We start from the raw sequence: 25019 nt of genomic DNA on the forward strand, positions 1-25019 counted from the left end.
TGGCCCAGCAGCTGTAAGCACATCAGAACCGGCACCATAGGGCTGAAGGTGATGACTTGCACGAGGAAGCCGATGGCCCGAAAGCGGGCATCTGGTAGATACACTCTCGCTGTAATAGAATTTATGCGAGCCCCTATGAACTCTATGTCCTGTGTGGGGTCTATCTTTGATTTTGCCAGATTGATTAACCAGGCCGAGCGAAGAGAATGTGCCTGCTGTGACGCGTATCATGCGTAGTACCTCCTCCTTCGAGGCCCCTTTGAGTAGGCAGTCGTCCAGATACTGGAATATAAATACCCCGTCTGTGCAGGTAGGCTGACACCACTGCCAAGGTCTTGGTGAAGACTCTGGGGGCCGAGGAGAGGCCAAATGGTAGGACCTTGTATTGAAAATGTTCTTTGCCTACCATGAACCGGAGGAATCGTCGGTGAGCCGGATGGATAGTTATGTGAAAATACGCGTCTTGTAAGTCGAGGGCTGCGAACCAATCTCCATCGTCCAGTGCCGTAAGGATGGAGGCGATTGTGATCATCCGAAAGCGTTGCTTGCGCAGGTACCGGTTGAGGCCTCGAAGATCTAAGATGGGCCTCCAGCCTCCTGTCTTTTTCTCCGTGAGGAAGTACCTCGAGTAGGACCCTCTCCCTTGCAGTTGCTCCGGCACTCTTTCCACTGCCCCTATGAGCATGAGATGGTCTACCTCCTGCTTGAGCCTCGCTACGTGGGGGGCCTCCTGGAGGTGGGGCCTGGGTGGAGGTCGTGGCGGTGGGAGCGACTGGAAGGGGATGGCGTACCCCGTGGCTATGATCTCCAGCACCCATTTGTCTGTGGTGATCCTTTGCCACTGGTCATAGAATGGTCGGAGGCGATGGTGGAATAACCGCTTCGGATGACCTTGTGCGATAGTAGTGATGGCGCAGCCCTGGATCTGTGTGTCAAACCTGTGGCCTTTGGCCCTGCCCCGAGGACGCACGGCTCTGTTGGGAACGTCACCTGGGAGTTCTGTACTGCTGGTGCTGTTGATGTCGCCCTTGCTCGTAACCCCTGTGGTACTGGGGACGCTGTTGCTGGTACTGGTACTGGTACCGTCTTTGTTGAGGGTAGAACTTTTTCTTTCTGTATGGAGGGGTGTAAATCCCCAGGGTCCTAAGTGTGGCTCTTGAATCTTTACTGGAATGAAGGACCGAGTCAGTTGATTCAGCAAACAGCTTCTGCGAGTCGAAGGGAAGATCAACTATCTTTGCCTGCAGGTCCCTCGGTATACCCAAAGTCTGGAGCCAGGACTCCCTTCGCATCACCACTGCCGTAGCTGTGGAGCGTGCTGCTGTGTCCGCAACATCCAGGGCGATCTGAACTCCCGTCCTCGAGGCCGCGTAGCCTTCTTGCACGATGGCCTTGAGCACTGGTTTCTTGCCCTCTGGAAGCGAGTCCATGAGGGTGGTTAACCTAGTGTAGTTGTCGAAATTATGGTTTGCTAGATGCGCTGCGTAATTTGCCATTCGCAACAGTAGAGTGGAGGAGGAGTAGACCTTTCTGCCGAACAGCTCTAGCTTCTTGGCATATTTGTCTGTTCCCCCTGTCTTGAATTGAGATGTCTTTGATCTTTGTTGCGACAACTCCACCACCAAGGAATTTGGTTGTGGGTGGCTGAACAGGAACTCCATGCCCTTCGCCGGCACAAAGTATTTTTTTTTTTTATCCGCTCTCTTGTGGACAGGCGGAATAGTCGCAGGGGTCTGCCATATCGTAGTGGCGGACTCCAAGATTGCTTCATCAAGCGGTATTGCTATTTTGGAGGAGGCCGGAGGTCTCAGATTTTTGAGGAGCTTATGGTGTTTCTCTTGCACCTTTGCTGTCTGGATGCCTTGCGTGAAGGCCACCCTCTTAAACAGCTCTTGGAACTGTTTGAGATCGTCCGGAGGATGGACGTCCCCCGGGGCCGTAGCCTTGTCCGGGGAGGAGAGCGAGGAACCACTAGGGTACGCCTCTCTGGACCCTTCCGGTTCCTGTTGGTGATGGTACATCTGCTCTCTGGAAGCTTGCAAGGGAAAAATCTCGGGGTTCCATAACCAGTTCCCCCTGAGATACTTGAGTCTCTGTCCCCGTTCGCGATTGCCCTCGGGGATACGGGACCGTCTGTGGGGATCTTTCCCTGGTAGACTGCCGGTGGTGTCTATGCCCCGCGTGATAGGGGCGACCATGGCAGCATGGGCACTGTTCTTGGGCAGGTGACCTGGACCACTCCCTTGGTGCATACCCCCTGCGTCTGGGGGAGCGAGATCGTCGAGAGACCTGGGACACTGGAGAGAGCGATTTGTGATAGTACTCCAGCGGCTCAAACCCCAGGAAGGGTGAAGGTGGTCCCAGCCAGGGCGAGGCTGGTTGTAAAAATGGAGACGGGGGCTCCGGGTAGGCTAGGGCGGACCCCTGCCTCCTAGTTGGAGTCTGCAGCATGAGCGGAGGGCTGAGAGAAAGCAACTCTGCAGCCCTGTCTGGAGAGGGGCTGCGGTGCCTTGTTTTGTGTGCAGCCTTCCCCCTCCCTTGAGGGGGTAGCTCCACCCCCCGACGTGTAGGGGATCTCGGCCCCGTCTGCGCCGTGCTTGGCACACTTATGGGTGGTGCCGCACGGGCGGTGTTCTCCGGTGCCTGCAGGCTGCGTGCCTGCGCGCTCTGCACCGCCGGTTCCCCGGGGTCGGTGCCGCTGCTTGCGGTGCCGCCGGTACCGGCGCTTGTTTAGCCACAACCCTGCCTGCGGTGCGGGGCGGCTGTTTGATTATCGGAGGCTGAGCCGCCTCCACGTGGCTCTCCGTGCTGCCGCCGATCAGCTGTTGCTGCGGCTGGGGGCTGTGCGCTCCTCCCGTCTCGCTCGCTGTTGCTGCCGGCAGGGATCGGGCTGGGGAGACTTTCCTCCGTTTTTGCGCTGATGAGGTGAGGGAGGTGGCTTTCCTTTTATGGGCCCCGGAGGGTCCCTCCTGCTGCGGCCGCTCCGGCACGTCTGGCTGGAGGGCCTTGTCGAAGAGCAGCATTTTAAGCCACATCTCCCTGTCCTTCCTTGCTCTGGCTGTTAATTTTGCACAGAAGGAGCATTTCTGCGTGACATGGGACTCCCCCAGGCACCTTATGCAGTGACTGTGCCCATCAGACGCTGGCATTGCCTCTCGGCAAGACTCACATTCCTTGAATCCTGAATAGGACATTGTTGGTGAGTCTTTCAGTTGTTAATGGGGTACTTAGCACCTTCTCTGTGCTGTTTTCCCCCTCTCCAATAGCCTGCCGTGGCAGGAGGGCTAATGGCCCTAGGCTCCTGGCCTCTGGTGCTCCGCCTGTTACTAGGACTGGACTGAATGTCGTCCCGCTTGTTGTTTCTTTTTTTTTTTTTTTTTTTGAAAATAACAACTGGCTAACGTAACAGTAGCCTAAGAACTTGAAAACTTTAAAGAAAAACAGCTAAAACCATTGAATACGCTAACTTGGCCGTAGCCTAGTCGGATTCCGTCTGCAGCCGACAGTGGTTAAGAGGAACTGGCGGGGACCGGATCGTGCACGTGGCCAGGAGCGTGCAAGGGAGCGGCGCGCACCGGCGCATGCACGGTCCGGCAGAAACTGCTTGGAAAATCCGATCTGCGGCGCCGGGCGAGCCCGACACCTAATGTGGAGCACCCACGGGGACACTCGAAGAAGAAGAACCCTTGCCCACTAGGCAGGGGGAGAAAGAGGAGGAGCAGAGCAAAGCAAAGCAAAGCAAGTTTTCTAGAGGGACCAAAAAGAAGGAGAGGAGTGCTCAACCACAAGGGGCTAAAGCCCCTGCCCAGGAGGTGTGGGATTTGGAGTAAGGCCAAGCCGGCTGAATCCACAGGAGGAGCCAAACCAGGAGGGGGAACAGGCTGCGGCGGCAGCGGCTGCTGCCACCCTGCCACTGCCACTACCTGGAGGAGGTGCGGTGGGGAGGAATTGTCTGGGTAAGTGGCCCAGGAAAGGGCTGTGGTGCTCATAACGAGGGGAGCCCTCCTCCAGCACCAGCAGCCACACAGGGTCCCTGGGCCGGAACCCGGAACAAGTGAGTGGGGCCTGGGTTCCCCCCAGACCACCATCTTCCCCCTTCCCCCTCCTCATGAAGGGCAGCGGTGTCCGGACCAGGGAAGAGTGGACTAACTAGAGGCCTGGAGCCCAGGAGCCTGGCCAGCCTTGCCACATCTTACACCCAACCCTGAGCCCCCTCCCACATGCCAACTCCTTTGACCCGCATATCCACCTGTGCAGGAGTCTCTGCACCCTAAGTACCTCATCCCCAGCCCTGCCCTAGAGTCTGCAGCCCCAGTCATAGCCCTTGCCTTCTCCCAAACTACACCCACCCTCCTGCCTCCACCCACAGCCCCATCCCACACTGTGATCTCCTAATTTTTTGGCCCATCCCAAAGTCTAGGGGGCCCACAAAATCTAGTAGCCCCAAGCCCCCAGAAGCTACTTTGGCACTGCTGGTGGGTGGATGGTAGCACTGTTGTGGTGTAGCAAGCAGCAGAGATCTGGGGACACTGGGAATGCTTCTTGCCAGAGGTAAGTAACCACTCTGGCCAGCACCTCTGAGGACACCCTGGGGCTGGAGAAAGGCCACAGGGAAGCACTCAACATTGGAAACATCCTGGGCTACAGTGTGATAGGAGCCCTGCTCTGTGGGAATAAGTATCTTGCACATTGAGGCTGAGAACCAATCCTTCTTGTCTTCACCAAAATGTATTCTAATGTAGACATACCCTTAGAGCAGTGCTACCTCTCTCCTTTACCCCATCCTCCATCACAGCATGAGCGGCGTGACAGAACAAAAGGACAGATTCCTTGTGGGGAACTGATCCTTACCCACCTGGTTACATGTGGGCTGAGAAATGGCAGGGGTCTGCCACACCCTTGGAGCTGGGTCCAGGAACACCTTGTTGATGGCTGGCACTGAGGAAGTTGCTGACTGCAGTGTATCTGCTACAGGGAGGTTCATGCTGTGAACCCTTCACCTCTCATGAGGTCTGGATTTCTGGCAAGCGTATTGGCCATGGCTGGTGGCAGATATGTAACTTCCCCTCCAAAGAGGTGGGTGAAATTGTGTTTGAGGGGTGACCTTCTCCACTCTTGCTTCCTGCTCCTCAAACATCACATGGGGGAGCACTGGGTTAGGAATTGCTTGAAGAGAGGGATGAATGCTGGACCCCCCTCTGAGATGGTACCAGTGGTACCAAAAAGCAGCCCAAAGTACCCAGTATGGCCATTGGGGGGCCCATATGGAAGTGAGGGATGAAGGACTGGTTCCCTCACACTTGATCATGAGGCCATTCTTCCCTATGACTCTCCCAAAATGGGTTCCTGAAGGGAAATGCTAGATGCCCTACCAGGAAACAGAGGAGACAGATTGAAAGTCTCCTTCATTCTCCATCTCATCCAGCAGAGCATTTGTGGAAAGCAACTGAGAGTCCTTTGGTCCCAGAAGATGACAGTCCACAGATCAGGGTCTCAGTACTCATCTGCACTTGGTAACCATGAGGAGCGGGGTCCCTGTTCATCTGTTATTAAGAGGTAGGGACCAGCACTGACACAGTACAGGCAGCCAAGGTGGGTGTACTGGAGTCCAGGTCAATGAAGTCAAGTGCTGTTGCTTGCTTGGTGCCATGGATACCACAGTAAACGAGGGCAAGGTGAGGCACAGCTGTCTGGGCTTGCCCTCCTTACTGGCAGAGTATACCAAGGCCTGTCAGAGCTGTGTCTCCTCTAAGTTCCAGCACTTTGCAGCAATCCTTCCATGCAACTGCACTGAGGCATGATATTCCAGAAGCAGGGATTTCTTGAGGGACCTGGACTTTTTCAGAGCTGGCTCCTCAAGTCTACGCTCCTCTTCTGTGATGAAGTGGGGAATCTGTTGGGTATTATAAGGGGTTGAGTGCAGAGGAGGTGGGACTCCATGTCCCTGGGTGTTACCAGTTTAATTATGTGCATGGAGAAGGAGTTTGTTGTTACAGAGACCAGCATGGAACTGGAGAATGGTGACCCTGGTGACCTAGTGACCGGGAGACCCTGGTCAGAAAGCACAGCCAGTTCTCGCCAGTGGGAAGGCAATGGGCTGCAGAGAGAGGGCCCCAGTGATCTGACCAGGCAGGGAACAAAGGACTGATGAAAGGAGAGGTGGAGAAAAGAAGTCACTCATGTGGGTAGTAATGATGGTTCTTCAAGATGTGTCCCCATGGGTGTGCCACATCATGTGTCAGGCTCACCCCAGCGCTGCAGAGCAGAGATTTGTAGAGAGATTGTTGGCCGGACCATGCATGTGCAAACGTGCACTGGGCCCTTTGTGCACCTTTGGTTATGTGCATGATCTGGTCTGAGCCAGCTCCTCCGAGTTGCCTCAGAAGTATGTATCTGAAAGACCTAGTGAAGCACCCATGGGGATCTATCAAGAAGAACCATCGTTACTACCCAGGTGAATAACTTTTTCTTTCTTCTCTGAGTGGTCCCCATGGGTGTCCCACATTAGATGACTTCACAGCAGTGCCTTTAAAACATAGAGGAGGGTACTGGAGTTAGATGTTGTCTGCCACGGAAAGTACAGCTGCCAAAAGATGCCTGTCTTCGGCCTATTGGTGATGTATGGTGTAATGTTTGGTGAACGTGTCATAGGACGACCATGTCGCTGCTCAGCAAATGTCCTTCAAGGGAACACCTGTGAAGAAGGTTGCCGATGCTGCCATTGCTCTGGTAGAGTAAGCCTTGGGCAAAACAGGTTATGTCATTTTACCTAACAAATAGCACATAGTGATACATGAGGTGATAATGGTCAAGATTCTCTGTGATGATAGCACCTTAGCCTTAGGTCTCTGTGCGAGAAATACTAATAGTCTGTCTGTTTGTCCTTTGTAGATAAAATGCCAGAGCTCTTCTTACATCCAGAGAATGAAGTTGCGTCTCCCAACACAAAGTATGTGGTCTGGGATAGAAAGATGGCAGTATGATTGCTTCATTTATGTGGAATTCAGAAAAAACTTTGGGAATAAAGGCAGGATGTAGATGGAGTGTCACTGCCTCTTTGGTGAATATTGTGTATGGTGGGGTCACCAGCAAAGCAGCCAACTTGCTAACCCGACGATCAGATATACTGGCCAAAAGGAACACTGTATTTAAGGTAAGAAGACATAGTGCAATAGTTGCCTATGGTTCAAATGGTGATCTAGATAGTGTGCCCAGAACAAAGTCTAAACTCCAGGGAGGTGAGATAGTTTCTGAGGAGGGTACAAACTGGCAAAACCTTTCATGAAACGCACCGTGATTGGATGCCTAAACACTGATGTTCCTTCCATTGTGGGTCAAAAGACCAAGATGGCTGCTAAGTGCACCTTTAAGGATGGTAATGTAAGGCCTTCCTGTTTAAGATGGAGTAAATAGTCCAAAATAGTGTGTATAGGGACCTCCAGTGGATGCAGATCTCTGGTGGAACACCATACTACGAACCTTGTCCATTTGCAGGTATAAGTCTTTCATGTAGAGGCTCATCTGCTGTGTACCAGAACATTTTTGACCTGCTCAGAACATAAGATTTCTGATTCATAAAACCAATTATCAGCCAAGCCATGAGGCAAAGTGTGTGTGGCTGCGTGTGTTAGAGACCCTTGGTTCTGGGTTAGTAGGCCCAGAATGATGGGAATCAGGTGTGGAGGACACAATGATATGCCTTGCAGAATTGGAAACCAGCGTCATGGCCACGCGGGAGCTATGAGGATCAGATTCGCCTTCTCCAGCCTGGCTTTTTCCAAATCCTTGTGTATCAATATTATCGAGGGAGAGGCATACAGCAAGGGGCCTTTCCATGAAATGAGAAATGCATTGCAGAGAGACCCACAGCCTATTCCTGCTCTGGAGCAATAAAGGCAACATTTCTTGTTGCAGGTTGCAAAGAGGTCTATGGAGGTCTATGCACTGAAAATGTGATGGAGAACATCGGATTGGATCTCCCATGAGCAGTCTGGTGCAAACTGTCTGCTCAACAGATTGGTGGTAATATTTTTGATGCCAGGTAGGTATGAGGTGACCAGAGTTATGCCATTCTCCATGCGCCAGTTCCATAGTGAAGAGCCTCCATGCAAAGAGAGCGGGATCTCGCCCCACCTGGTCAATTTATATAGTACATTGTGGTGACATTGTCCATAAAGATTCTCACTGATGTGTTGTGAATGTGGGGCAGGAAGTGTTTGCATGCCTTGGACACTGCCCTGAGTTCTATGAGGTTTATGTGGAGGGTCATCTCTTGATGGGACCAATGACCCTGAACTGACTTGCTGCCCATGTGAGCTCCCCAACATATGCTGGAAGCATTGGTAGTTACGAATGCAGAAGGTTGGGGCTGATGAAAAGCAACTCCCAACAGCAGGTCGCTGGGCCTTGTCCACCATCACAGGGGTTGAGGTACCTGAGTGGTTGGGGATATGCCTTGTGTGTATATACATGATTGCCAATCAATGCTGAAGGCATCGGAAGTGTAGTCTGGCGTTCTACATCACATAGCTGGTGGCAGCCATGTGACCCATCAACCGTAAACAAGTTAGTACTTGCATGGTAGGGCTATGAGCAAGAATGTTGATTAATGACTGAATAGTGTGGAAACATTGGATTGGTAATATATTCTTGCTGTTGTAGATTTGAAATGGGCCCCTATCAATTCAATGTTCTGTGTAGGCTCAAGTGTTGATTTCTATAGGTTGATGATGAGGCCGAGTGATTGGAACATTTTCATAGTTACAGATATCTCAATAGGTAATCATCTAGGCATGGAAATATTATGACATCTAGTCAACAGAGATAAGCTGATATTACTAATAGGGTCTTTGAGAAAACCCTGGGTTTGGTAGAGAGGCCGAAGGGTAGGACTCTGTATTGAAAGTGCTCCGTGCCTACGGTAAATGGCAGAAAATGCCTGTGAACAGGGTGAATATTTTTGTGGAAGTATGCATCTTGTAGGTTGAGGGCTGCAAACCAGTCTCCATTGTCCAGTGCGGTGATTATGGAAGCAATCGTTACCACCTTGAAATGCTGCTTGTGAAGGTAGTGAGTTAGTGCCCTTAGGTCCAGAATGGATCCCCATCCCCTTCTTTTTCTCTGTGAGAAAATATCAAGAATAGAATCCCCTCCCTCTGAATTTGTGAGGTACTTGCTCTACAGCTCCCATGGTGAGGAGATGGTCAACCTCTTGTTTTAATAGAATCTCATGAGAGGGGTTCCTGAAGAGAGATAGCGTATAGAGGGTGGTAGGTGGAATAGTGTGGAATGGGATGGTATATCCCACAGAAACTATTTCCAGTACCCACTTGTCTGTGGTGACATTGGACCACTGCTGGTAAAAGGGGCGTAAGCGGTGATGGAAAAGATGTTGAGCTAGTTGTTTGTGCTGGACAGGAGATATGGTGGCACAGACCTCAACCAAGGAGTCAAACCTGCTGCCTCAGAACTTGTGAGGATGGGTTACACTACTGTTGATTGCGTCTTCTAGGCAGCCTGTGTGCTGTTGAGTGTCATCCTAACCCTTTTGCTGATAGGATTGTCACTGATATGGATAGTTATAATGCCTCTGATATGGGTAGTTTCTCATTCGTTTATACGGTAGGGTGTACATGCTCAATGTTCTGAGAGTTGTTCGAGAGTCTTTACTTGAATACAGGATGGTGTCCGTAGTCTCAGCAAACAACTTATTTGGCAAGTCCTCCACTTTAGTTTGTAACTCCTTAGGTGCGCCTGAGGTTTGGAGCCAGGAGACATATCTCAAAACCACTGAGTCACTGTGGAATGTTCAGCAGTATCAGCAACGTCCAGTGCTATTTGGATTCCTGTGCAGGAAGCTGCATGACTTTCCTGGACAAGAGCCTTCAGGATAGCTTTCTTGGAATCTGGTAAGTGATCCATCAGCGCTATTAGTTTTGTATAATTATCAAAATTATGATTGTATAAATGCACTGCATAATTAGCCATGCACAATAATAAGGTGCATGATGCATGAACCTTCCTCCTGAATAGGTCCAGTCTTTTAGCATCCTTGGCTACGTCTACACGTGAAGCCTACATCGAAATAGCTTATTTCGATGTAGCAACATCGAAATAGGCTATTTCGATGAATAACGTCTACACGTCCTCCAGGGCTGGCAATGTCGATGTTCAACATCGACGTTGCGCGGCACCACATCGAAATAGGCGCAGCGAGGGAACGTCTACACGCCACAGTAGCACACATCGAAATAAGGGTGCCAGGCACAGCTGCAGACAGGGTCACAGGGCGGACTCAACAGCCAGCCGCTCCCTTAAAGGGCCCCTCCCAGACACACTTGCACTAAACAGCACAAGATACACAGAGCCGACAACGAGTTGCAGACCCTGTGCATGCAGCATGAATCCCCCGCTGCAGCAGCAGCAGCCAGAAGCCCTGGGCTAAGGGCTGCTGCACATGGTGACCATAGAGCCCCGCACGGGCTGGAGAGACAGCGTCTCTCAACCCCCCAGCTGATGGCTGCCATGGAGGACCCCACAATTTCGAAGTTGCGGGACGCGGATCGTCTACACAGTCCCTACTTCGACGTTGAACGTCGAAGTAGGGCACTATTCCGATCCCCTCATGAGGTTAGCGACTTCGACGTCTCGCCACCTAACGTCGAAGTTAACTTCGAAATAGCGCCCGACGCGTGTAGCCACGACGGGCGCTATTTCAAAGTTAGTGCCGCTACTTCAAAGTAGCATGCACGTGTAGACACAGCTCTTGTCAGAGACAGCTGATTTGTAGCGTGGCACTTTGGGTCTCTGCTGAGATGATTCTACCACCAGCGAATTTGGTTGGGGATGGTTAAATAAAATTCCATACCCTTCGATGGTATGAAAGGCTTTTGGTCTGATCTCTTACTAGAACTCAGAATGGAAGCAGTTATAGCATCACCTAGGGAAAGAGCACTTTTCCATGATGTTGGAGGTCTCAAATTCTTCAGAAGTTTGTGTTGTTTTTCTGGAACTTCTGCAATTTGAATGTCTTGACTTTGGGCCACACTTTTAAAAAGGTCCTGAAATTGCTTCAAGTCGTCTGGTAGGGAAATGTTGCCTGGAATAACAGCTTCATCTGGGGACGAGGAGGAGACATCTTTATTGTAAGTCTCCATTTTGTTCCTCTGTATGCTCTTCTATTTGTTCTTCCATTGATTCTGGGAGGTGGGCCATTTCATATTGTGCCTGTTGTGGAAGTGGTGCTGGTGAGGTTCTTGATCATCTGTATTCCAGCCATGAATCAGGAGATCTGTCCCTAGACCTGCTGTAGAGGCGGTATTGCTGGTGATGGTGTCTGTATTGGTAAGTATGAGGATAACAGAGATGAGCATCTGGAAAGAAAGATAGAAAGAAAGCCTCCTATATTTGTGAGGATGGTAGGAATATGGTAGTAAGAAGGCCTGGAAGAAAGTGGAGGCAAAGGAGATGTTTGATGGGTATATCTATGAACATGGTGAGGTTGCGCCAGAAAAGGTGAAGGTGGTCTCAGAAACCGTGAAGGTAGAGATACAGGTTGTTCAATGACTGATGGTACAGGAGGAGAATGGGGAGACAGAGGTAACTGAGGAGAAAAGGTTGCCATGACTGACTGTGGTGATGGACTTGGAGGCTGAGCCTTGGCCTGTACCTTCCTTGATTCCTGCTGTGAACCGGCGCCTGTCAGTGCTGTCTCCAATGCCATAGGAACTGAAGTGGGTAAGTCTGAGGCCACGTTCGGTGCCAGTATTGTCAGTGCTGCAATTTTTGGTGAGGGCTCAATAACCGTCAGTGCTGAGACTAGTGTGCAGTGCCGGCACAGACCGCATTGGTGCTGTGGTATCTTTAGTTCTCTGTACCGCTGAAGATCAGAAGCCTCTCAGTTCCTAGTGAGGTTTATGTGCTGGAACAGGAGCCACTGATTTCTTTGTCTTAGGCCATTTGTCCTCCTTAACAAGTGAAGGATCTTGGCTCTCAACACTACTCTTCTGGCCACCAGATAACAGAGGCAAAGAGTGAGTGGGAGATAATTTCCTTTTCTTATGGACAGTAGGTGAGGCTGATGAAGCTGCTCAGCACTTCTTACTGACTCCCATGCCCTCAATGGCTGGTTGATCAGAGGTGTCAGATTGAAGGGCTTTTTCAAAGAGAATCATTCTCAGCCTCATTTCTCTCTTTCTGTGCTCTGGCCATGAGCATGGAGCAATGCAGACACCTGTGAGGCACTGGAGATTCTCCCAGACAGTATATGCATTGTGAATGGCCATCCCAAGCAGGCATTACCTGCCCGCAAGAGTTACACTTTTTAAAACCCGTCGCAGGCATTCTGAAAAATAATGAGAATGCTAAAACTTTAACTCGTAATGTCTGTAGAAAACCTGACTAAGATACTAATATTACTACTCTCTTTTTTTCTTTAACTATAGAACTATTATCGAACAAATGAACTAGGAATAACAACTTGTTAAAAACCATACACAGAAAGTAATAAAGATCAAATTCTTTTTCAGACATGTTACTGAGGAGCACACAAGTCCGTCTGCAGCCACGGGTGGTCGAGAGGAACTGGCTCAGATCAGATCACGCACATGGTCAAAAGTGCACGAAGAGCCCAGCGCACTCCTGCACATGAGCAGTCCAGCTAAACACTGCTCTGAAAATGTCCAGCCTGCAGCTCCTGGGCAAGCCCGACACCTGATATGGAGCACCCACAGGGACCACTTGAAGAATAGAGGGGCCCACGATCCTAGTTACCTGGACAAAAGACAAAGGACAAGGAAGGAGCTTCTGGGGAGGGATATTGGAGGCTTGACTGGAAGGATGGGGTCTGCACTGGGGAAAGGGACCAGACAGAGCCCACCCAGATGCAGGGGAGACTCAGACGTGCAATTCTGAGAGGCCACACTTACAAGCCCTAAATTCATATGTATTCATATGCTGAACAAACCTCCTGTTTTACAATGGTCTAGAGAACAGAATTAGAACAGGATTATATTAGTCCCTCTGGGAATGGAGGCCCCAGGGGTCCAGAGCACAGGAACTCCCTAAGCGGGCTCATGGCAGAGGGAGGCATGATAAAGGCTCAAATATGGTGCAGTCCCAAGTGGGGGAGGGGTTAACCCTCAAGAGAGAGTGGACCTCCAAGAAGGGCTTTTGTGCTAAAGGTGGTTCCCGCCAGGGCCAGTATGGGACCAAGCGGAGGTCCAGCTGGTGACTCCATGACACCCTGAAGCCCTCAAACTCTTCGCTTTCCTAGGGATGCCTGCACCAAGGCAGAAGAGCATCGGGGCTACCCAGAGAGAGGTTGGGGGCTCACCTGCCCTGACCCAGATGCTGGCTGCTCAGAGCCTTCCACAATGAACAGCCTGAGTTTCCTCTCCCTGTTCCCCCTTGAGGGCCAGGCAGAAACTGCACTTCTGGGCTACATGGGGCTCCCACACGCAGTAGCTACACTCAGCGTGACTGTTGCTTCAGGCAGGAGAGGCAGCACTCAAAGCCTGGCAAGACAGGAATGTCCTGCAGGGAAACCAGGCTCTGCACAGCAAAAGAGAGGAGGAAAAACCAACCCCTGGCTACTCAGCTAGGGAACTATACTGACCTGTGCCAGCCAAGCTCCAGAGAGAAGCCCAGGCACACTTGGGCTCCATCTTTAGTCACGTTGCTTGAGAAGGAAGAAAGTGCAGTTCTCCTGTGTAGCCTCAGTGTCTGGCATGAGCCTACTGAGGAGGCATGCGTGGGCCAAGACGACATAGAATCATAGAATCCCAGGGCTGGAAGGGAACTGAGGTGGTCATCTAGTCCAGCCCCCTGCTTCAAGCAGGACCAACCCCAACGAAATCACCCCAGCCAGGACTATGTCAAGCCAGAATTTGAAAACCTCCAGGGACGCAAGCTGTGTCTCTCTACTCAAGGGCTGAGAGGTGCCTGTGCCCCTGAAAGGGAGCACCTGCTGGCACATGCATCTTGAGAGGAAGCAGGGTACTCCCTGCCCTGGTATTTGGAGAAGCTGTACGTGCGGCAGTGTGTCCCTGCCCCATGTCCTGAAGAGCCATGTGTGCATTGGCGAGTGTCCCCTCTTCATATCCCACGGACCTGTGTGTGCATTGGCGAGTGTCCCCTCTTCATATCCCACGGACCTGTGTGTGCGTTGGCGAGTGTCCTCTCTTCATATCCCACGGACCTGTGTGTGCATTGGCGAGTGTCCCCTCTTCATATCCCACGGACCTGTGTGTGCATTGGTGAGTGTCCCCTCTTCATATCCCACGGACCTGTGTGTGCGTTGGCGAGTGTCCCCTCTTCATATCCCATGGATTTGTGTGTGCGTTGGCGAGTGTCCCCTCTTCATATCCCACGGACCTGTGTGTGCGTTGGCGAGTGTCCCCTCTTCATATCCCACGGACCTGTGTGCGTGTTGGCAAGTGTCCCCTCTTCATATCCCACGGACCTGTGTGTGCGTTGGCGAGTGTCCCCTCTTCATATCCCACGGACCTGTGTGTGCGTTGGCGAGTGTCCCCTCTTCATATCCCATGGATTTGTGTGTGTGTTGGCGAGTGTCCCCTCTTCATATCCCACGGACCTGTGTGTGCATTGGCGAGTGTCCCCTCTTCATATCCCACGGACCTGTGTGTGCATTGGCAAGTGTCCCCTCTTCATATCCCATGGATTTGTGTGTGCGTTGGTGAGTGTCCCTTCTTCATATCCCACGGACCTGTGTGTGTGTTGGCGAGTGTCCCCTCTTCACACCCCACAGATCTGTGTGTGCATTGGTGAGTGTCCCCTCTTCACACCCCACGGATCTGTGTGTGCATTGGCGAGTGTCTCCTCTTCACAGCCCATGGGGCCATGCGTGCAGCAGTGGGTGTCCTCACCCTGGTACCATGAGGAGCCAAATGTGCAGTATCAGGTGCCCCCTGCTCTGTACCTTGGGGAGCCACGTGTACAGCAGTGAGTGCTGCTCCCCACATCCCCAGGAGCCAGGCGTGCTGCAGTGGGTGCCCACCTTACCTGTTGGAAGCACTTGCGTAGGAGGGGTTGCCCCTCGCTGCACTCCAGGGAGCCAGGCGCTAGGCCGTGGGTGCCCCCCAGACCTTAGGGCAGGCATGCAGCAGTGAGTGCTGCTCCCCACAACCCCAGGAGCCAGGCATGAAGTAGGAGGCGCCCCCATACCTTGAGAGCCAGACACGAAGCACTGGGTGCCCCCCGTACCCTGAGGAGACCCACGTGCAGCAGCAGGCACTGCTCCCTACCGCCCATGGAGCTGTGTGTGCAGCAGTGGTGGCCCCCCACTCCGTACCTTGAGAAGACGGGCATGCAGCAGCAGTGTGTAGGCCGCCTCTGTGTAGTTTTCATAGCTGACATGCAGGTCCTTGAGCTTGTACAGGTATCTAGGAGTGAGCATACCTGGGGTCAGTGCTCCCTGCAGATGGTGCCTGCACTGAGCCACAGGGGAGACCTGGCTAACATGGGCCAGGCTCCAGGCCTGCTCATGCTGCTGTGTGGCTGCTATGAGGCCATACCCAGTGTGGAATTCCAGCAGCCCCCACCTTGCCCCCGGCAGCACTGCATCACAACTTCTCCCAAGCTGCACCTGCACCACACGCTGCCAGGTGCATGGGTCTGCATGCCACCCAGCGTTGAAGTGCCAGCCAGGCTGCCCAGAGCTGAACCCCCACAGACCCTGGGGTAATATGGGCTCCAGGAGAAGCCAGAGCCAGCAACCCTCTAATTTCTTCCCCAGCAGGGCAGGCCTGGGCTGAACAAAGAGGCTGGGGGAAGCTCCAGGTAATAAGCCCAAAGAATTTGTAACTGCAGCTTGCCTGGGTTTGGAAATGGCACCTGCCATCCCCATAACCCTAGTGCCAGACCGAGCATCGGGGTGGCTGGTTCTGGTCCAAGAGCACTCTTGGCCCCACAGTGCTTGGGGATGCCCAGCTCCTCCCAGTCTTTGCTTGGAGAGTTTTTGTAGTGGTGCCCATGTGGGCTGTGCATGTGCAGTGTTTGCCTTGTGGCGCCTCCCCCAGCGCACACATGACCCAGACACCTGAGCCCCTTCTCTGCGGTAGATGAACTCTGAAGTAGAGGGGAGGAGGGTGTGTAGAGGAACAACCACAGAGACTCTCATCTCAAAGAACCTGTGATTGCACAAAGTGAGTAACCTTCTCCTCCTAGTGCTGTCCTGGTGGCTGTTCCACTTCAGGAAACTACCGCAGTGACCTCATTAGGGTGGAAGGTCTTTGGCACTGGTTAGGTGATTGAGGAAAGTGCAGCTAGGCCTAGCCATGTATCTGCTTCTGGACCTTGGCTGTGTTTGGGAAGTGTTCGCAGACCCGGTCCAGGTGGCAACTTTGCAGATGTCTGAGAGGGACCTTGTGCAGCAATGCTGCTGAGGAGGCTATTGATCGGGTAGAGTGTGACCTGGTTCCCACTGGTAACACAGGGGGACACTCATCTCATAGCAATGTTGAGCGTTTCTGCACGGATATGGGGTTTCCTTTGGACAGTTCTGGGTGAAGATGAAGCGTTTTGGGAAATTTTCTAAACAATCTGGTTCTCTCTGATAGAATGCTGAAGCTTGTCAAATGCCCAAGGTGTGCATGCTGGCTGCCCGTGTGTTCTCATGTGGTTTGGGAAGAATGCTGGGAGACGTACTGGTTGATTTATAGGATGGCAGGATGAAGATATTTTAGGAACTAATTTTGGAGAATCTGATTCTTGTGGTGTTAGAAGGCCCACCTGAAGCAGTAGAGTGATTGAAGCACAAATTACCATCCTTGTAACGAAGGAACACTAAGTCTGTCTTGGCCACATGGGAGCTATTAAGATGACTCTCACTTTGTTATTTTGCGTATCAACTTCAGTACCAGAGACACGGGTGGGAAAGCATACAGGACAGAAGCATTCTATGGCTACGTCTACACGTGAAGCCAACATCGAAATAGCTTATTTCGATGTAGCAACATCGAAATAGGCTATTTCGATGAGTAATGTCTACACGTCCTCCAGGGCTGGCAAGGTCGATGTTCAACTTCGACGTTGCGCGGCACCACATCGAAATAGGCGCTGCGAGGGAACGTCTACACGCCAAAGTAGCACACATGGAAATAAGGGTGCCAGGCACAGCTGCAGACAGGGTCACAGGGCGGACTCAACAGCAAGCCGCTCCCTTAAAGGGCCCCTCCCAGACACAGTTGCACTAAACAACACAAGATACACGGAGCCGACAACTGGTTGCAGACCCTGTGCCTGCAGCATGGATCCCCAGCTGCCACAGCAGCAGCCAGAAGCCCTGGGCTAAGGGCTGCTGCCCATGATGACCACAGAGCCCTGCAGGGGCTGGAGAGAGAGCATCTCTCAACCCCTCAGCTGATGGCCGCCATGGCGGACCCCGCTATTTCGAAGTTGCGGGACGCGCAACGACTACACGGTCCCTACTTCGACATTGAACGTCGAAGTAGGGCGCTATTCCTATCTCCTCATGGGGTTAGCGACTTCGACATGTCGCCGCCTAACGTCTAAGTTAACTTCGAAATAGCGCCCGGTGCGTGTAGCCGTGACGGGCGCTATTTCGAAGTTAGTGCCGCTACTTCGAAGTAGCGTGCACGTGTAGACACGGCTTATGTGATTAGAAATGCATCCCCCATCATGTTCCCAGACCTGCTCTCAAGCAGAATCATGGACATTTGCAGTTTCAGGCTGTTGTGAACAGGTCTATAGCTGGGTAGCCTCTTGTTGGAAGATATTCTCTAATATCCCATCATTCATTTCCCACCTGTGATCATGGGGAAATTGTCTGCTGAGCCCATCTGCAGTGGCGTACTGGCACTAGGGCAAGTAAGTAGCAGAGATGGCGATATTGTGTTGGATGTACTAGTTCCATAATATCAAGGCTTTGGAGCATAGTGTGTGTAATTGAACCCCTCCCTGTGTTTTTATGTGGAACATGCATGCAATGTTGTCAGTCATTATTCTGACATTCTGAGTCCTTAGCGTGGTAGGACATGTTGGCAAGCATTGTGAACTGCACCAAGTTCCAACAGGTTTATGTGTAGTTGTGTGTCATCAGAGGACCCCATCTTTGAATTAGTATCGGAGGGGTAGCCGTGTTAGTCTGGATCTGTAACAGCAATGTGCATGCAATGTTGTCAGTCTATAAGGTGCCACAGGACCCTTCGTTGCTGTTACCATCTTTGAATTGTGTATTGTTGCACGTGAAGTACCTGTTGTGAGTAGTTGGGATGTAACTGTGTGAAAAGGATTTGTTGTTAGGTTGTTTCCACCATTTTAGGGATTCATCAGTTTTGGGTAGCATTGTGAGTTGTTTGTTTAGGCCATGTTTGTATAGCTTCTAGATGGCATTGCACATGTAATCGTGCATGCTTCACCATGACTGGCATACTGCCATGTTAGCTGGAAGTTGGAGGCAGGTGCAGGCTGATATATGTGGGCTGCTCATTACTACACGTGAGAGATATTTGGATATGTGTTGAATCTGCTTAGTGTAAGGGAGGCTTTTGCTTCCACTGAGCTGAGGTAAGCACAGATAAATTGTGGTGGTTGGACAGGGTCCAGGGTTAACTCTTTGTTTTTTTTAATTTGCAGGACTAGACCCTTGAAGAAGTCTATTGTCTGTCAGGTAGTACAGCGGGCATCTATTCAAGTCTATGCAGAAGGCAGGCCTCCAGGCAAGCAAATATTATTATCCCTTGTTCCCTTGGGTGTGCAGTTGCCATTGCAAGATTTTGAAAAAGATTTGTGGATCTGTCAATTGGCCAGAGAGTAAGACTCTGTACTGGTGGTAGTCCGTGCCCAGGGTAAATCTTAGGGATCGCACGTGAGCAGAGTGCATTGTAATATGAAGATAAGCACCCTGAGGTTAGGGACTGCAAACCAGTCTCCCAGCTCCAGCACCGATGTTAACGTTGCCAACAAGACCATCTTGAATCTTCGTTTTCTCACACACTTGTTCAGTTCTCTGAGATTCAAGATAGGGCCCATCCTCCATTTTTATTCTGTGTTAATATGTAGTGGGAGTAAAAAACCTCCCCGAGTTAACTGCAAACTGCTTCTACTGCATCTAGCTGTAGAAGCTCATTTATCTCTTGCCATAGTGAGTGCTCATGACGGGGTCACTGACAGAGGGGCAGAGAGTGGGGGTGGGGAGTACAAGGACAAAGATAATGTCATAGCACATGTGGAGAACTTCTAGGGCCCGTTTGTCTGCGATGATCAAAGAGCATCTCAGGTAGAAGGGAAGCAGATGTTTTCCAAACTGATGGATGGATAATGTCAGCACTGTAGTGTGGGTGACATTCTTCAGACTCTCAGCCAAGGCTTCAAATTTGTTGTTGGACAAAGGAGTTTGCGGCTCTGCAGCTGGAAGAGGTCTGCATCTTTGGAGTCTCTGTTTATTTTTTTGTTTTTCGTATGATATCTGTTTGTCTGGTATGACCGATTACCGCCTGAGGTGGCTGCCCCAAATCATCTGTGGATGGGATGGTCTGTCAGATACTCTTTTGAACAAGTCCTGAAAGTAGCTGAAGTCATCAGCAGTGGTTGGGAATGGGAGCATTTTGTCTGCTGTGGAGAGGAGGATGAGTTATCAACGTTTGGTGAAGAGTCAGGTGCAAGACTCTCTTCCTCTTTTTCTTTGGGTTCCTCCCTTGAATCCGTTGTTAAAGTCTCTGACAGTGGAGGTGGTGATCAGACGCCTTCCCCTTTGTGAGCTGGGAAGGGGCAGGGAGGGGGTCTGCTGTAGTGTCTTCTGTAAGACCCCTATGGGTCCCAACACCACCAGTTTGTAGGGAAAGGCATTGGTGGTCTCATCCATGGATGCCCATACTCCCGTGGTATTTTGTGCCGGTGTATGGCCGTTGACCACAGTGGTTTAGCTGCCATAGACATTCTGGCTGGAGAGGAATGGTGAGATGAGAACACCCCTTTTTCCTTGTTGTCCTCTTCACTTGAGATTGGAGCAGCTATCAGAGGTAATGGCTGTTCAGAACCAAGGATGCCCAGAAGTGGGGATGTCAGTGTTGAGGAGACAAATAGATCTTTCTGGTGCAGAAAATGGCACAGTACCAGGAGCTTCAGCACCAATGAGGTTGGTTCCAGCTGTGTTGATGGTGTAACAGTTGGTGCCAAAGCTGTTGTTGCCCTTGTCAGAGCCATTGCAATAGTAATAGTGGGAGGCAGTATAGTCAGCAGAGAGCCTCTTGGAGTCATCTCCTTCAGCATCATTGATGGCGACTTGATGGAGGGTGTAGTATCGGAGTCCTCTACCTTTGCACCGGAAGGCTATTTGTTAGCAGACATCACTGCACGAGTGGTGCTGGAGGTTCTGGATGAGTTTTAAGTGCTGAGCTGCACTTAAATCTCTCTTTGAGAGTACTAGTTAAGGTTAACCAGACTAAGTGCTCCAGGTCAGCGATGGTTGGGAAGGAGCTGAGGGGGTCCAGGTTGCACATGCGCTAGATGAGGTGCTGATGGCACTGTGAGCCAAACACTCTGTGTGTGTGTGTGCGCATGCGCGTGACCAGCATGGACACTGCTACTAACATTCACTGAGCAAAGGCACCGGAGAGCGCTCACTACCTGGGACATCACTCCAAGAAGCAGAGTCTGGGCCCTGCATAGCCAGACAGCAAAGAGCTAGACCCTAATCCATGAGCCCCAGGGAGGCTGCATGGCTCTGGGAGCCACCCTGTCCCCTCCTGGCACTATCCTCAGGGTGGGTTTTAATTTCCAGCCAGTGGTCCCTGTGCAATTCCCACCCAGGAGAGCTGTGCAAAAAGGGCCCCTTTCTACCCATGGAACCATTGAGTCAGGAGATTGTGTGCTCAGGGGGCTGCAGGGCAGTCGCTAGGAAGAACCGTCACAGAAACCAAGCAGTCCTGTAGCACCTCACAGACTAACAGTTTTATTTATTAGGTCACGAGCTTTCATGGGTAAGACCAATTCTTCAGATTACCCAGGAAAAGTTCATTACCCAATAAATAAATCGTTAGTTACGGTGCCAGACGACTGCTTGTTTTTTGTGCAGCTACAGACTAACATGGCTTCCCTCTCAGACTAAGAACCATCTTCGGAGTGGAGACCCTAGGATGCTGTGCTGGGGGTCAGATGGTTCCCACCTGGGCACAAGGGGTGGACTCCTGGGGGCACAGCTCTCAGGGACTCCTGGTTTACGGTTCTTACGTACCCCAGAGCACATCGCTCATTGACCCCAGGGCACACATCCCTAATGGACCCCAGGGCACAAGGCTCTCACAGACCCCAGGGCATATGGCTCTCATGGGCCCCTGGGGCATAGTTCTCAAGGGCCTCTGGTGTATAATGCTCATGGACCCTTGAGCCACATCTCTCATGGATCCCCAGGGCACCTGGCTCTCATGGACCCCTGGGACATGGCTCTTATGGCCACCCAGGGCATGCCCCCCTATGAGCCCCTGGAGCATCACTCTCACAGACCCACTCTGACCTGATGTACATGGCCCGGCGGTCGATCTCCTTGTAGAAGTTCTGGGAAAGGAAAGGCAGAAATTTAACATCTCTGTTTGGGGGAAAAAACATCACATCAGCCAAACACTGTGGCATTTGATTACGTAAAGGGGAAATACCCAGAAATGAGGAGGTTCATTAAACCAGAAATGAAAGTTACAGTGCCAAATGTAAAATCCTTGAAGGCTGCATGCAAACTCTTAAAAAATGCCATAACAGAGTCTCAACTTAAATGTATACCCCAAATTAAAAAATGCAGTATGAGTACCAAAAAAGTGCCACCATGCCTTAACAACCAAGCTAAAGAAGCAGCGAGAAGTAAAAAGACATAGTTTAAAAAGTGGAAGTTAAATGCTCGTAAAGAAAATACAAAGCAGCATAAATTCTGCCAAATGAAGTGTAAAAATATAATTGGAGAGGCCAAAAAAAATTAGAAGAACAGACTGCCAAAAAACTCAGAAAATAATGAAAAAAATGTTTTAAATACATCAGAGGCAGGGAGCTTGCTAAACAACCAATGGGGCCATTGGATGATTGAAATGCTAAAGGAGAACTCAAGGACAAGATCATTGTGGAGAAACTAAATGCATATTTGCATTGGTCCTCATGGCTGAGAATGTGAGGGAGATTCACAAATCTGAGCCATGGTTTTTGGTGACAAATGTAAGGAACTGTCTCAGATTGAGGTCTCATGAGAGGATGCTTTGGAATAAATTGATAAACTAAACACTAATAAGTCACCAGGATCAGATGGCACTCCCCCAAGAGTTCTGAAAACTCAAAGGTGAAATTGCAGAACGACTAACCGTGATTTGTAACCTATTGTTTAAATCAGCTTCTGTACCAAATGGCTGGAGGGTAATGTGATGCTAGTTTTTGAAAAGAGCTTCAGAGGTGATCCTGGCAATTACAGGTCAGTAAATTTAACTACAGTAAAGAATAGTATTGTCAGACATACGGATGAACATAATTTGTTGGGAAAAGTCAACATGGTTTCTGTAAAGGGAAACTACGCCTCGCCAATCTACTAGAGTCCTCTGAGGAGGTCAATAAGCATGTGGACAAGGGAGACCCAGTGGATATAGTGTACTCAGACTTCCAGAAACCTTTGACAAGGTCCCTCATCACGGACCACAGCAAAGTAGGCTATCATGGAATAATGAGAGAGTATGTGGATGGGACCCAGTGCCACAGCCCATTTAAGTGATGGCAGCTCTGGAGCCACTAAGCAGTCAGGGGCAGCAGGGAGCTGGAAGTGAAAGCCTCCCAACAGGGTGCTGCCCCACATGGGTGGGAGTCATCAGCATGAGAGTAAGGGAAGCCAAGCCCACCCCTGCAGAAGATGTGCAGCCTGCCAAGAAGGCGGCAGGGAGCAGCGGAGGAGCTGCACACACAGAAGTAGGCTAATCCTGGGGATGGGGGGAAGGTTGGAGCTCAGAGGGGTTAAACCTGGGTGTGAGGGGAAGACTGGGGATTCAGCCTGGTGGTAGGGAGGTTGGGGTTCAGAGGAGTTAAGCCTGGGGGTGGAGGGGGTGGAAGAGTGGGGCTCAGAGGGGGTTATGCCTGAGAGTCTGGGGCGGAAGAATCCCAAGCATTGTCTGGGGCAGAAGAATCCCAAGCATTGTCTGGGGCGGAAGAATCCCAAGCACTGTTACAGGCTGGGGACCGACTGGCTCAGCAGCAGTACGATGGAAAGGGACCTAGGGGTTATGGTGGATGAAAGGCTGGATCTGAGTAAACAGCGTGCCCTTGTAGCCAAGAAGGCTAATGGCATACTGGGGTGTATTAGGAGGAACAATCCAAGCAGATCTAGAGAAGTAGTTATTCCTCTTTATTTGGCACTGGTGAGGCCACATCTGGAATATTGTGTCCAGTTTTGGGCCCCCCAGTATAAAAAGGATGTGGATTTGCTGGAGCAGGTTCAGCAAAGGGCAACAAAAATGATTAAGGGTCTGGAGCACAAGACCTACGAGGAGAGGCTGAGGGATTTGGGCTTGTTTAGTTTACAGAAGAGAAGACTTAGAGGTGATTTAATAGCAGCCTTCAACTTCCCGAAGGGGAGCTCTAAAAAGGAAGGTGAGAAACTGTTCTCAGTGGTGTCAGATGGCAGAACAAGGAGTAATGGTCAGAAGTTGAAGAGGGAGAGGTGTAGGTTAGATATTAGGAAAAACTACTTCACCAGGTGGGTGGTGAAGCACTGGAATGCATTGCCTAGAGAGGTGGTGGATTCTCCATCCCTTGAGGTTTTTAAGTCCTGGCTAGACAAGGTCCTGGCTGGGATGACTTAGTGGCGGTTGATCCTGTTTGAAGCAGGGGGCTGGACTAGATGACCTCCTGAGGTCCCTTCCAGCCCTGTGATTCTGTGATTCTGTGTGGGGGCGGTTTGTGGGATGGGGGGTAAAGCCTGGTGATTGGGGGTGGAGTTGGGGGCTGAGGCAGGTACAGCCTGGAGATAGGGGTAACAGCTTTTTAACTGGTACAAATAATTGCTTGTGAGCTGTTATTAAAATAGGGGTGATAAAAAGCATGGTTTTGTGTTATGTATTAAGGACTGTCTCATATTCGCATGTTGCAGCTCTTGAAGGGTTGATTTGTAACTGAACTTGAAAAAATGGCTCTTCTCGCAATTTAGGTTGCAGACCACCACCCTAGGCCCTTCTCCTTTCACCCTTGGCCTTGCCCCTTCTAGGGTGCAGAACCAGGCCCCTTCCACCTTGCCCAAAGGCCTGCAGCAGGTGTCAGCCCTGGTGTTGGAGAACATAGTCCCAACGATGTGTATAAAACGAGGGGGAGTAAAGCAGCTGTCACCATGCAAGAGAGCTCTTGGAGTCACTGTGACTAGTTGTCTGGGAACACCCACTCGGTGTGCAGCAGTGGTTAAAGAAGCAAACAGAATGTTGTGAATCATTAAAAAAGGGGCAGAGACTAAGTGAGAGTCCATCTTATTGCCTCTGTAGAACTCCATGGTACGCCCACATCTTGAATACTGCATGTAGATTTGGCCCCATCTCAAAAAGGATCTCTCGGCAGCTTGATTCCTCCCCTGCCAGATGAGAGGTGGGGATTTGAGCAGGGGGTGCCCTTACCCACCGGGCTGTTGGGGGTCTGGTCAGGGCTACCAGCCCCTCCTGCTGAAGCTATTGCACCATGAACATATCCCTCCTACATGATGTGCAAGGGCCAGTTCCCAGTGCCCTAGCAGATATGTGTGGGAGAAGGTTGGAATAGCTCTGGGGCCCCATAGAGAATCAAAGTCCAGCTCCCCCCAACCCCATGCCAGTAGGAAGGCAGGCTCATGACTGAGGGACAGGAGCCTCACACAGGATGGCACATGGAAGCCCGTCATGCTGGCTAGGATGTGACAGCTACCCCAGCAGACGCTGGGCTGGGTGTGGCAGCTGCCCCAGCAGACATGGGGCTAGGGATAGGAGCTGCCCAGGCAGGTGCTGGGCTGGGGCTAGGAGCTGCCTGGACAGATACTGGGCTGGGGCTAGGAGCTGCCCGGA

The 25019-nt window shown here is 51.2% G+C and overlaps 1 protein-coding gene across 1 annotated transcript in view; it reads right to left on the reverse strand.

The window, feature by feature from the left end:
• LOC142012223 (dedicator of cytokinesis protein 2-like) overlaps positions 1 to 25019 on the reverse strand; it is a 454965-nt gene that overhangs the window by 129470 nt on the left and 300476 nt on the right. The window contains exons 37-38 of the mRNA XM_074992076.1: positions 21494 to 21534; positions 15311 to 15401 (exon numbers count right to left, since the gene is read on the reverse strand). Coding sequence (XP_074848177.1) covers positions 15311 to 15401; positions 21494 to 21534 — 132 coding nt within the window. The remainder of the gene's footprint in view (positions 1 to 15310; positions 15402 to 21493; positions 21535 to 25019) is intronic.

This window comes from Carettochelys insculpta, chromosome 4 (genome assembly GCF_033958435.1).
Source record: "Carettochelys insculpta isolate YL-2023 chromosome 4, ASM3395843v1, whole genome shotgun sequence".
Taxonomy (NCBI): domain Eukaryota; kingdom Metazoa; phylum Chordata; order Testudines; family Carettochelyidae; genus Carettochelys; species Carettochelys insculpta.